This window comes from Hippopotamus amphibius, chromosome 10 (genome assembly GCF_030028045.1).
Source record: "Hippopotamus amphibius kiboko isolate mHipAmp2 chromosome 10, mHipAmp2.hap2, whole genome shotgun sequence".
Classification (NCBI taxonomy): Eukaryota; Metazoa; Chordata; class Mammalia; order Artiodactyla; family Hippopotamidae; genus Hippopotamus; species Hippopotamus amphibius.
In genome coordinates, this window is record NC_080195.1 from 11,709,357 (window position 1) to 11,722,700 (window position 13,344).

General features: G+C 46.8%; 2 protein-coding genes across 2 annotated transcripts in view; one reads left to right on the top strand and one right to left on the bottom strand.

The window, feature by feature from the left end:
• DCTD (dCMP deaminase) overlaps positions 1-7,732 on the bottom strand; it is a 121,688-nt gene extending 113,956 nt beyond the window's left edge. The window contains exons 1-2 of the mRNA XM_057697372.1: positions 7,508-7,732; positions 6,759-6,871 (exon numbers count right to left, since the gene is read on the bottom strand). The gene's annotated coding sequence lies outside the window, so the exon portion shown is untranslated. The remainder of the gene's footprint in view (positions 1-6,758; positions 6,872-7,507) is intronic.
• A 944-nt stretch (positions 7,733-8,676) lies between these two features.
• WWC2 (WW and C2 domain containing 2) overlaps positions 8,677-13,344 on the top strand; it is a 152,029-nt gene continuing 147,361 nt past the window's right edge. The window contains exon 1 of the mRNA XM_057696956.1: positions 8,677-9,124. Within this exon, the coding sequence (XP_057552939.1) occupies positions 8,994-9,124 (131 nt within the window). The 5' untranslated portion in view covers positions 8,677-8,993. The remainder of the gene's footprint in view (positions 9,125-13,344) is intronic.

Consider the following 13,344-nt stretch of genomic DNA (forward strand, 5'->3'; position numbering starts at 1 on the left):
ATTTTTCCTTATTGTCAGGAAAGTTTTTTTTAAAAATAAAAAGTAGAGGGATGTTCAAGATGAGAGGAAAGAGGCAGGATAATGAAGTGCCACATGATGTCCTTGACTGCATCCTGTCTTAAAAAATGAATAGCTATACAGGATGTTTTAGGGCAATTGGGGAAATTTGGATATGGACTGTATATTAAGTGATATTTATTATATCAATTTTAATTTTAATTGATAATAATACTATGGTTATGTCAGAGAATGTCCTTATTTTTACTTTCAAATGGTTGAATAAAAAAAGCCTTTATCTACAGACAGATAAATAAAAGCAATGTGGCAACATGTAAATATCTCCTGGTAAATCTGAAAAACAGTTTCACAGGTGTTCATTCATTTTACTACTCTTCCAATTTTTCTGTTGTCTGCATATTTTTCAAAATAAAAAGAATCTAACTTTCTTGGGCGTGTCTCAAGAAGTAAATGGGGGACTTCCCTAGTGGCGCAGTGGTTAAGTAATCCACCTGCCAATACAGGGGACACAGGTTCGATCCCTGGGCTGGGAAGATCCCACATGCCGTGGAGCAACTAAGCCTGTGTGCCACAACTAGTGAACCCATGTGCCACAACTACTGAAGCCCATGCGCCTAGAGCCTGGGCTCTGCAGCAAGAGAAGCCACCGCTTGGGGGGTGGGGAGGGATGAATTGGTAGATTGGGATTGCCATATATATGTTACTAATAAGAAAAAAAATATCAAATTGTACACTTTAAATATATGCAGTTTATTGTATGTCAATTTTATCTCAATAAAAGTTCTTGAAAAAATATAACAGGGGAAAAGAGAAGGGGGCACTGGGCAGGGGAATATATGGAATCTCTATGTATATCTTCTTAATATTTCTATAAACCTAACACTGCTCAAAAAAATGAAGTTTTTTAATTAAAAAATAAAAAAATAAAAAAGAGAAGCCACCTCAATGAGAAGCCCGTGCACCACAACAGAGTAGCCCCCGCTCACTGCAACTAGAGAAAGCCCATGCACAGCAACAAAGACTCAATGCAGCCAATAAATAAATAAATGAATGAGTAAATAAATAAATTGATTAAAAAAGAAGTAAATGTTTCCAATTTCTTATTTTTTAAATATTAAAATAACAGTATTACACCAAAAAATTGCAGATATTTAAAGACGTAAAAACAGCACAATGCCTGGGAATCAGCGCTGCTGCAACGAGCAGGGACCTTGTTCTTATTCAGCCTTTAGCTTTCAGAACCCTGTTCATAGTAAGCGCGCAATAAAAGCTGAATGGACAAGTGAAGGACTTGTTTTGTGATTTGGTGGTTTAGGTAACTTCTAGAAGGGGTGATTGGATGTTTTACACAGAAATAGGTGAGTGAGCTGAAGGGTAAGAGCTAAACAAAACTAGTATACGCAGCACAGTGAGGTAAAGTCTGGCCCCCACTGGCCTCCCCGCCATCCCTCCCCCTCCCCCCAGGACACCAGTGGAACAGTATTTAGGCCATTTTAAAATTGAAAGTGTTTAGCAGCCAGATAGAACATTTGTTGTGTAGAATTAATGTTGTGCATAATTTATGATGGTTTTAAAAAGTTCTGGTACAGGGTAAGAATTTGAAGGATACAGCTTTGTTTTACAGAATTATTGTAATTGGATCTTATTTGTATATATGTCTCAACATCTGTAAATAAATAAACAAGGGAACTTAGTCTATTTCAGAAGGAACAACCTTTAGTGGGGCATTAGCATTGTGCTAATTACAAGTAAAATTTTCATCTGTTCATTAAAGCAGGTTTCCCAGGTCTTGGGTATTCCTCACACTTCAAGATAAAACTATAGCATTTCCGTGTGTGTGTGTTTGTGTGTGTGTGTGTGTGTGTGTGTGTGTGTGTGTGTGTGTGAGACAGCGAGACAGAGAAATGTAACATACATACAGAAAAGTGTATAAAACGTGCATACAGTTTAACAAAATATATAAAGCAAACATGTTTTAAAAAACCTCAGAACATTAACAGAATTCCCTTTGCCCTGTCCTTCTCCCCAAGTTCAACATTATCCCTCCCTTCAGAAGTAAGCACTATGTTGACCTTGGTGGTACTTATTTCCTTGTTTTCCTTTATACCTTTACCTCTTACGTACTCGTCTCTAATCAATATAGTTTGGTTTTACCTGTTTTTGTGAATTTTATATACACAAGACTTTCTGTACAAAGTCTTTTGTTTTTGCTTCTTTTACCCTGCATTATATTTTTTGAGCTCTTTATTGGAGTATAATTGCTTCACACTGTTGTGCCAGTTTCTGCCGTACAACAAAGTGAATCAGCTGTATTTATACATATATCGCCATGTCCTCTCCCTCCCTCAACATTATATTTTTAAAGGTTTACCGAAGGGGTTTTGTGTAGCTATAGTTCATCCTTTTATCATCGCACTATTGTATTGTTTAAGGAAACCACACAATACTTTCACCCACTACACTCTATCAGACATGTGTGTGCTTTGCTTTGGGGCTGCTGTAAATAATATGCCCTAAACATTTCTTGCACGTTGATCTGGTGCACATGTGTGGGAATTTCTCTAGGGATATACCTAGGAGGGGAATCACTAGGTCATGGGATGCGGATATCCTCAATTTTCCTAGATGTGGCCAAATTGTGTCCGTACCAATTTGTATTCCCACCCATCACTGATGACAATTCCTGTTGCTCCACATTCTAACCATCACCTGATATTATTAAACTTAAGTTTTTGCCAATGTAGCAGCTACACGAACATCTCACAGTGGTTTTAATTTTCATTTCACTGGTTCTTAATGACATTGAGCAATTTTCCATATGTTTATTGGCAAAATGCACTCCTTGAACATGTTTTATTACATAGAACTTTTTTTTCTCCTTATTCAATTTGAATATCCCCAAGTCAGACAAAGTTGGGAGATTATATTGCAGTTAAATTTCTTAAAGACAAATTCACAGCATTGAGTCTACATCAGGAAATTGAGAACTAAGAGGAAGAGGGAGGATGAAGTGCAGAAAGACTGATAAATAATAAGTAGAAGTAAAGAGTTTAATGGAAAATTCAGAGGGATAGGGAAGGAGATATAAATTTGTTTTAAAAGGTAGGGGGGACTTCCCTGGTGGCGCAGTGGTTAAGAATCCGCCTGCCAATGCAGGGGACATGGTTTCGATCCCTGGCCCGGGAAGATCTCACATGCCGTGGAGCAACTAAGCCCATGCGCCACAACTAGAGCTCGGGCTCCGCAACAAGAGAAGCCACCTCAATGAGAAGCCTGCGCACCGCAATAAAGAGTAGCCCCTGCTCTCCGAAACTAGAAAAAGCCTGCATGCAGCAACGAAGACCCAACACAGCCAAAAAATAATTAATTAAAAAAAATAAAAACAGAAAACATGATTCTATGACCTTCATAGGATCCTCCATTAAAAAAAAAAAAAAGCTAGGGATAAGGGAATACAATCCCACCTTTTAAAGAAGCTGTTTTTCATGGATTATAAAGTTGGAATGCGGAAAAAATGCAAATTAAAGATGGTAAAAGGAAAATGGAACCTTATACTATTTCATTATGTAAGAAAGAATATAAATGAATATTTATTCTAAGAGTCTACCCCACAGAGTATACAGGAATTACCCTCTGAGAGCCTCACACATACAAACATGGCATTTGAACTTTGGTTCCTTTTCACTAATAAGACAACTATTAAATGTTTTCTATCTTTTCAGCAACCACAGCATTTGCTCAATGTGGGTCTCCATCTGCACTGAATATGGTAAAATCTAACCTGCTTACTACTGAATCGGAATGATCCTTGTTGCCTAAGGTGTTGGTATAATAATTAACTGGAGGGGAAGTGGTTGTGGTAATCGAGGTTTCTGGTTTGGCCTAGCATGGGGAATTCTTAAAGCTCATATGCCTATCTTTTTTTTTTTTTTTTTTTGGCTGCGTTGGGTCTTCGTTGCTGTGCGCAGGCTTTCTCTAGTTGTGGTGCGCAGAGGCTACCCTTCATTGGGGTGCACCGGCTTCTCACTGTGGTGGCTTCTCTTGTTGTGGAGCACGGGCTCTAGGGAAAGCTGGCTTCAGTAGTTGTGGCTGGCGGGCTCTAGAGCACAGGCTCAGTAGTTGTGGTACAGGGGCTTAGTTGCTCCGCGGCATGTGGGATCTTCCCAGCCCAGGAATTGAACCCGTGTCCCCTGCATTGGCAGGCGGATTCTTAACCACTGCGCCACCCGGGAAGTCCCTCATATGCCTACCTTTTAAAGGACTGTCTAGACAATAACATTTAGGAATTGTGGATTAGGGCTACCGATTCAGAATAACTAGAGATGTTACTTATTTTAACATTTTGGTTGCAGAAGAGCAAAAACAAAAACAAGAAGTCACTAGTTTGATTCCGGGGGAAAAAAAGTTCTCTTTATTTAGAAGTTCTGGTTTCTGTCATCTCTGATCTCCCTGAGGAGACAGAGGATGTTAAAATATTGAAAACCAGTTCATCTTGTCCTACACATGAGTTGATTCAATAACTTAAGGATAAAGGTTATAACAATAATTCATTCAGAGATGGATTACATGCTAGTGATGAATTCTTACACACATCACTGAAAATGGAGACCACATTTTACAAAGAAATAAACTAAATCCTATCAAATTACTGAAGAGTTATAGGCCAAACATAGGATTATAGATGGGTTACTTAATTCTATTAGACTTGCACTGATGTTTCCTTCCCAAGATTCAGCTCTGAATCCTTGGCCCTTTACAGAAGTTCACGTGAGTGACATTCTGTCATATATTTACAATCCTGACCTTTTGTTTGAGCTTGAGTCCTGACCTTTACCTTTCTGCTGGGTATCTCTAATTTCTAAAATTAAACCCCATATCAGATCCCCCTTTGGACTTCCCCATTTATTTCAGCTATTTGAGTCTCTCTTCATGGCTTAAAATCTTGGAATCATACCAGATGCCTCCTTCTGGTTGACACACTGCTTAATCCAATCAGTAGCAAATTCTTACCGGACCATTCCTTTCCATGCCCTCCTTTTATTTCTAATCCAGACCTTTATCTCTCTCATACCTATACTATCGCACCAGCCTCCTAACTAGATGGCTCCAGCCAGTCTTGGGCTCTTGCGTGCCAGATTCACCTTAAGGTTTCTGATACCTGTTTCCTTCCACAAGCATTCCCTGCCATGCCCGTCCACTGTACAATCACATCCACTCATCTCGGCTCCATCCCTTTTCTTTCATAATCATTTCCCTCATGTGCACTGCTTTGACGAAACCTTCCCAACAACCCCCATTCTCTTAATTTACTGTCTGAATTCTCCCTTTGACACTAAGGAAGTATATAGGAGGCTGAGTTCTTTAACTTTTATCATTGGCCCCCCCACCTCTAGCGAAGCTAGCAAGGAAGCGTTTTTTGCACCTTGGCTTTTTTCACTTAAAGATCCTGGACATCTTTCCTTATCAGCACATCCATTTTTATGCAATACTTTTTAAATGCCTGCTGAGTATGGATAATTCACTTGCTCAGTCCCTTAATGACGGACACTGGTGGTTTTCCCAGTTTTGTTACTATCGAACATGCTACCATGAACATCCTTGTGCATCTTGGGGAAATTTCATATCTGTAGGTTAAAATCATAGCACTGGGAATGCTGGAGTAAAAGCATATACATTTTATATTTGAATAAATATAACTAATTATCTGTTGAAATAATTTCCACTCTCTACTCCCATTTTTGATACCACTAGTTTTCCTACCACCCAGGATTTGGACATTGACATGGGAGCTTTGTTTACGGCAGCTCATCCCCACAGACTGTTAGTACCAGAGAAAATATAAAGCTGGGAGAAAAGGGAATTGAAGATCAGAAAAGACTCTTCAGCGGCTAGTGCATAGACCGGGGTAACCTGGCATCCAAGACAGCAGACGGCATCATCTTTCTTTGCCACTGCTCAACTGGAGTCAAATGAAATGGAAATGTATCCATCTCTAAAAGAGGGATAATCTTCATTGTCCCAACAGCTAGGAATTCTCTAAAGGGATGGTACTATGTAAACCGGGTGAAGGCAGAACAGCAGAGTGAGAGCTTGATCAAGACAAAATACCCTGCAGAAGAGCGATTTTCCTTTCTGTCATCTTAACTGCTTTTGTGTGACCAAATGTTTCCTGTGCCACCCAGTGGGGGAGAAGTGAGCTTGTCTCTTAAATGCTTCAGAGTTTTGTTTGTCTATTTAGGGTCCCTTTTTGAAGTCTTGAGATTTATAGAACAATAAATGCCATTTACCACTGTGTGCTATTTTGGATTCCTCCTTGGTTTTAGAAGTTGGGTAAGAATACTTATCTGAAAGCTTATCAAATCTGAAATAACACTGACAAGTATTGTGCAGTAGTTCATCCCAGTGAAACAAACTAAATTGTGGCAATAGCAAAGTGTGTTACTTTTTTTGTTTTAATAGTAGGATGCATATATTTTAATATAATACATGTTTTCTAATTGTTTGGGGGGGGGCACACCAGGAAGCAAGGTTTACACAAGAATGGCTTGGCTGGGTTGCCAAATGAGGCTATTAGTATACCATAACACAAATTTTGGCCATGGTAATGGGCCAACGTAGAGCAGTCCGAAACAAAGCACCTCCTTCACTTGGTGTGAGAGATTAGTTTTAGCCAGGTCTCGTTTTTGCACAGCATTCAGAAGTGCTACCTTAAGATTACACACTAGGATGTCACATCTCACCTGAAACAGGAGAAGCTTGCCTTGTATGATCACTTCCTGATCGATGCAGTGGGGCTGAACGCAGGACCAGGAGGCGGGGGCCTAGCTTCCTGAGTGTAAACAACGAGGAAGACCTAGAAAGGTACAGTAAGCGAATTCATCTTGGATGACTCCCTTCCCCACCTCCTGCACCCCCTGGGGGCTCCTTCCCAGGAGGTCTGAGCTCTCTAGAGTTTCCAGTGGTTTAAAGTTTCTGCCCAGATGCTCCAAGTACAAATACAACCGCTTCTAAGGCCCTCGCCCGAGAAGGCAGGTTCAGTCCCCGCCGTGAGGCTGTTCCGAGCCTGACCCTCCGTCCTTCCTCTCCAGGACCACCCTCCTCCACCTTCGAGATTGACCACAGATGCCCCGACGGCCCGGAGAACCAAAGGCTGTCTCCACCCTCCAGGGCAGCTGCTACACTAACCGCGCAGCTCCAGCTCGGCGCTATAGCGAATCTCAATTCACTTGACTCCCTTCCCAGTCTGTGCAGCCAGGAAGGGAGGCGGACGGTTCCAAACCCCCTGAGAGCCCTTACTGTGCGCTGTGTCCCGCACAAGCTGGGGAAGCCTTTACGCATCAGGCGGCAGGATTAAGCGAATTCACACCGAGCGGTGAATGACTGATCTCCGGGGTCTTCCTCGGGTTTGGTTTTGTTTTTGTTTTTTTGAACTCTAAAAGCAGCTGCTTAGTAACCCGGAAGAATATGACGGGGGGACGGGGGTGCAGACCTGGCTGGAGAGGAGTTTGCAGCCTGGGAGGCTCCCTCCCAGATGCCGTGTGCCGGGGGCCCTGCCAGGCCTGCTGCTCCTGGCCCCGTCCAGCCCGGAGCCCGACGTGCGGCCCCTCCTCAGGGCCGACGAGGACGTAGTAGCTGCTGAATAAATACTTGTGGGATGAGAGGAAGCCCACGTCCCTTCCCGGACACGGGCAGGGGCCGGGAAGGCCTGGCCGCCGCGGTTTCCTTCCAGCGGGCTCGCCCACACCTCCCGGGCCGCGGCGGGGCTCCGGGTGGGGGACTTCCCGGGGCGGGGGCGGACGGGAGGGGCCGGTCACCGGGCGCGTGCACGTCCAGCGCGGGGCCCCCGGGCGGCGCGGACGCGGACGCCGGCCGCGGGGGGTGTGTGTGTGGAGGGGCGGCAGTGGCTTCTCCGGGTTTCGGCCGGAACCCCCCCCCTCCCCGCCCCCCACCACCGCGGGCCACCCGGGCGGGCGTGTCGCGGCGCGCTCGGACCGCGGGGCCGCCTTCGCCTTCCGCCGCCAGGGCCGCGGCCTGCCGGCTGAGGTCACGGAGGGCCGGGGGCGACGCCGCCGCCCCGGACGCGCCTCCCGGCGCCGGCTGTGCTTTGCACCCCTGCCCCCGCCCGGAACCGGCCCGGGGTCCGAGGGGGCGCGCGGCGCGGCGCGGGGGAGCCGTGGTGCCCTCTCGCTTGGCCGGGACCTCTTCTTCCGAGGAGAGCCTCCCCAGCCCTTTCCTCACGAGAGTCTCGTGGTTTCCCTAGAAGTCGGAAGGAGGCTGGGAGGGCTGCGGGGACTTCTCTTCAGCTGCCTTTCCCGTCCCGAAACCCTGAAAACCCAAGCGTCCGGCCGGAGGGAGACCTCCGGGGTCAAGGACGAGGAGCGAGCCGCGCCTCCCCTCTCCCTCTGCCCTCCCACCGGGCGCGCGGCTCCCCTCCCCCGCCCCCGGCTCGGGCCGGCTGCCGGGCGGGCGCAGCGCGCCGCGGGCGAGGCAGGGTTAAGCCCTGGAATGTGGCGGCGAGGAATGCGCATGCAGAGGAGCCCGGCGAGGGGAGGGGCGGGGTCGCGCGGGGGCGGGCCCCGGGCGGGGCGCATGCTAATCGAATGCAAATGAGGAGGCCCGTCGCCGCGGCGGCCGCCGCTCCGCGGAGCTTCCCGGATCCGAGCCCAGACGGCGGCGGCTGGGGCAGCCTGGGCGCCGCGACCCTCGGCGGCCACAGGGGGCCGGGGAGGAGGAGGAGGAGGAAGAGGCGGAGGCAGCGGCGGCGGCGATCGCGAGGAGGAGGAGGAGGAGGAGGAGAGTTCGCTCGCCTGCTCCGACGCAGACATGGTGGACTGATCCCCGCCGGGGCCGAGAGCGGGGTTTCCTGAGGCGCCCCCCGCGCGTCCGGTGCGGCGGCCGGGCAGGGCAGTCGCGTTCCCGCCGCGTCCCGCGCCCGGTCCCTATGGAGGCGCCGCTCGCCGGCGAGGCCGCCGACCATGCCTAGGAGGGCCGGGAGCGGGCAGCTGCCGCTACCCCGGGGCTGGGAGGAGGCCAGGGACTACGACGGCAAGGTCTTCTACATCGACCACAACACCCGGAGGACCAGCTGGATCGACCCCCGGGACAGGTGGGCGGCCGGGCCGCGCGGGTGGGCGCGGGGACCCGCCTCGGAGGCGCGGCGGCGGCGGCTGTTGTCCGGGAGACCTGGCCGAGCGGCGGCGCCCGCGGCGCGGGGGGCGCGGGGCGTCGCCGGCCGGGGTGCCGGGAGGGGTCCCGGGAGGGAGGCGCGGGACCGCGTGCCCGAGCCGGGGCTGCGGGGGCAGGTTACAGCCGCCCCTTCCCGGGCCCGCGCGTGACCACCCGCTTCCCGACGGCCCTGGGACCTATAGACGCTCCGGGCACGGAGGGGCGGGCGGAACGGACGCCCTGGGCGGGCACCGCGTCCGGTTAACGGACCCAGAGGGGCCACCTGCGCCCTGCCCCGAGCTCGCCTCCGCCTGAAGTCGGCCGCATTGAGGCTGGAGGGTGCCTTCGGCCCGGGAGGCGGGGCCGCGCCGCTGGCCTCCCGCAAGAGGAGGCCCGGAGTGCCAGGTGGGGCCGCCAGCCGTCCAGGCCACCTGTGGCATCTCTCTGGCTGTCCTCGGCTCCCGGCCTTGCCCGCATGTTCTTGACGGGGCGCGCCCGCGGTCGGGCCGGGGGCCCTGGGCGTGGAGGGGGTCCCGGGCACCCTTCCTCGCTGGGCCCTGGTGGTGGGTGTGACTGACTTTGCCCCTCGGATCTTAGAGACGCCTGTTTGTGGGTTTACTGCTTGGTGTTTATCTTCACCTGAAAGCTTGGACTCCCAGACCTTGAAAAGGCAGATTCCGTTTTGAAGTAAGGAGTGGTGAAATGAACAGTGGAACCCAACCTGGGTTATTGAGGAACGCTGACTTGAGCTTAGCATGATTTCTTGTAGTTTTCAACACACTTTCCCTTCCTGCTCAGCAGTGAGAAGGAGAAACGAAACAGTATCATCATCTAAGAAGTTCAGGAGCTGAAGTTTAGTTGAATGCTCACGAAATGCCGTTTCTCTTTTCCATCTTTCTTTTTACTCTGAAGAGGAAAATCTCTTATAGTTAGAATTATTAGAATAATAGGCGATAGTCCTAATTGTAAATTTGTAAACTGTCTGTTAAGGAGGTATTCCTATTGATAAATTTAAATAGTATACCATTGTGGGTACTTCCAAATTTTGGATGTTTATCATTTCTGAAATTTCTTTCCACCTTTTTATGGAATGTGGCCTTAGGGGTTTATGACCTTTTTAGGTGGTTCTCCTATTAAACATTCCCCCTTTTCTCAATTTGAAGCTGAAATAGTTTCATATTTTATGTTCCCAGTATCTTAAGAATATTGCTTTTAAATGCTATTAAAGAGCAATTGTAAGAAAGTCACAAGTGACATTATAAATTCATGGACCAGTCCTTGTTAAATTATCCATGAAGGTATCGGTTTAGGTTTCCCTCTTGAAATGAGAAAAGGCACCTGTCCTGAGGTCCCGTCTTGCTCTAGCCTGGCTGCCTGTTGCTGGCCTGATGAAAGGTATGACAAGTATCACACCTTCACAGCCTCTCCAAACGTATTAGTTGTTGTCATAAACTTCACGCTCCAAGCCAATTATTGCGCTTTGAAACTGCTTAACAGATAGTAAATGTCAGTGATGATGGTGTGCACCCAATGGTGGCTTTTAAGGCACCTGTATAAATACTTGACTTTTACAGTTGTATGGTAATTCTTTTTGCTTTCTAATACTTGGAGTTTCAGGTTATTGAAACTGCAGTGCATTCTTGAAATATTTAGGCATTTTTGATTCTCTTCTACTTCAATTTACATGTTTTGTTAATATCATCCCATCTGTGTTTACCAACAAGGATTACGAGATGGTGTAATGCCTGGGTAAAGCAAATAGAAAGTGAGGTAAAATTATATGGCTCGGCTTATCTTTATCGCTACTTCTTAAACAAGTGAAGCATGTCTTTTATTTAAAATTGTTAATGGATTAACAATTATCATGAGCTGTTTTTAGGAAACTGGGTAACCAGTTCATTTGATGGGGACAAACGGTTTTGACTAAGGTGGTTTGTTATTCCAGTTTTCGTTGAAGCTGTTGGATCTTTAAGTATTTATAAAGTTGACTGGCTATATATATTTCTGGATTTCAGTATTAGAGTTTTAAAAGATATTCTGTGAGATCAGTGTCAGCATTGACATACTTAGTTTAAATTTGGTTCTGTTTTCTTTTAGGGCAGTGAAACGTCTATAAGTCTTGCTAACTGGTGTAAGAGATGGTAGGGGAAGATATTTGGAGGAACTGTTACCTGTAGGCAATTGTGGTACCCACTTATCAAACATACGCACAGAGAAGTGTTAGACAGGCCAGTTGGAGTGTGCCCCTTCTTTTACAGGATCGAATTACAAATCCTGGAAAAAAAAAAGTGACCTGATAAAGTGTGGGTCCGCAGTACTTTTGAACTTTTAAATCCATTAAGATGGTCGTGATGATTTACCCAGTCATATTTATGTTAAGAAAGATAATTTTGTTCTTAAAGGTCTATTAGAATTTGTGAGGTATTTCTCATTGTACAGGTAATTATGCCGATGTCGTGGGGGAAGCCTGGGGGATTAGAATATTGAAGTATTATTTTAAAATGCTTTTAAGCTTTTAGAGGTCGAGTACGTGATGCAGACTGCTGCAATGTGATCAAAGCTTTCATCGCTCCACCTTTATTAGCTGAGAAAGCTTAGATGAGTGTCTGAACTCCTCTAAAGTTCCATTTTTCAACTCTAAAATGAAGATCACACCACCGACCCCATCAAGATGTGTGGGGGCCCATAATTAGAGCCCAGTCAAAGAGTAGTAATTGTAGTGTTGTCATTCCAATTCGGGAACTGACTGATACGATAGTTCAGGTTCTAGCACATATTTTGTCAATGTTTACTGTGTGACAGGCAGTGTGCTAAGCTCTTTAACTGTGATTTCAATTTATTTCCCCATTACTCCTATGAGGTAGGTGCTGTTATTATCTTCCAGTTACAGAAGGGAAATGGAGTCACAGGGAGACTGTCACTGCTGTTAAACGTGAAGCCAGGATTTGAAGCCAGGTAGTCTGACTCTGGAGTCTGTGTCCTTTGTCATTCCCCTACACTTCCTGGACATCTGGGCATGCTCAGGGGTCTTTGGATGGAGAACCTTTTTGCCCAGGGTTGATTTTTCAGGCTGACTGACCAGTCTTTTTTTTTCTTCTTTACTTTTATACTTTTTTGTTTTCATTTTATACAATTTTTAAAGGTTACTTTCCACTTACAGTTATTACAAGATATTGGCTGTGTTCTACAGTACATTTTTGAGCTTATCTATACCCAGTAGTTTGTCCCTCCCACGCCCCCACCTCTACGTTGCCCCTCCCCTGCGTAGCCACTAGTTTGTCCTCTGTACCTGTGTCTACTTCTTTTCTTTTTTTAATAAATTTATTTATTTATTTAATTTATTTATTGGCTGCATTGGGTCTTCGTTGCTGCACACGGGCTTTCTCTAGTTGCTGAGAGCGGGGGCTACTCTTCATTGTGGTGCACAGGCTCCTTATTGCAGTGGCTTCTCTTGTTGTGGAGCACAGGCCCTAGGTGCATGGGCTTCAGTAGTTGTGGCACATGGGCTCAGTAGTTGTGGCTCACGGGTTCCAGAGCACAGGCTCAATAGTTGCGGTGCACAGGCTTAGTTGCTCCGTGGCATGTGGAATCGTCCCAGGGCAGGGCTTGAACCCGTGTCCCCTGCATTGGCAGGTGGATTCTTTACCACTGCGCCAGATAGGAAGTCCATGTGTCTACTTCTTTTATGTTATATTCACTAGTTTGTTGTAATTTTTAGATCCCACATATAAGTGATATCATACAGTATTTATCTTTCTCAGTCTGACTTATTTCACTTAGTGTAATACCTACCTTCCAAGTTCATCCATGTTGCTGCAGATGACAAAAGTTTGTTCTTTTTTATGGCTGAATAGTATTCTGTTGTATATATATACAGCTTCTTTATCTGCTCATCTGTTGATGGACACTTAAGTGGTTTCCACCTGACCAGTCTTTCTTGGTCTTCAAAGGTTCCTATCAGTTATGTAGGATTCTCTGAGCCCTTAGCTAGCACACGAAGGGTGATGCCTTGGGCATGGGGGCTGGGGACCCATCGAACTGACCCCATTGAAGCACAGAGCTGGTCCAGGTAGAACTTGGAAGTTCAGTGTACTCTTGAGACATTAAAAGTTCAATTTGGGGAAGAGTTAAGGGCTCCGCATCAATCTGAGTAGATTACAG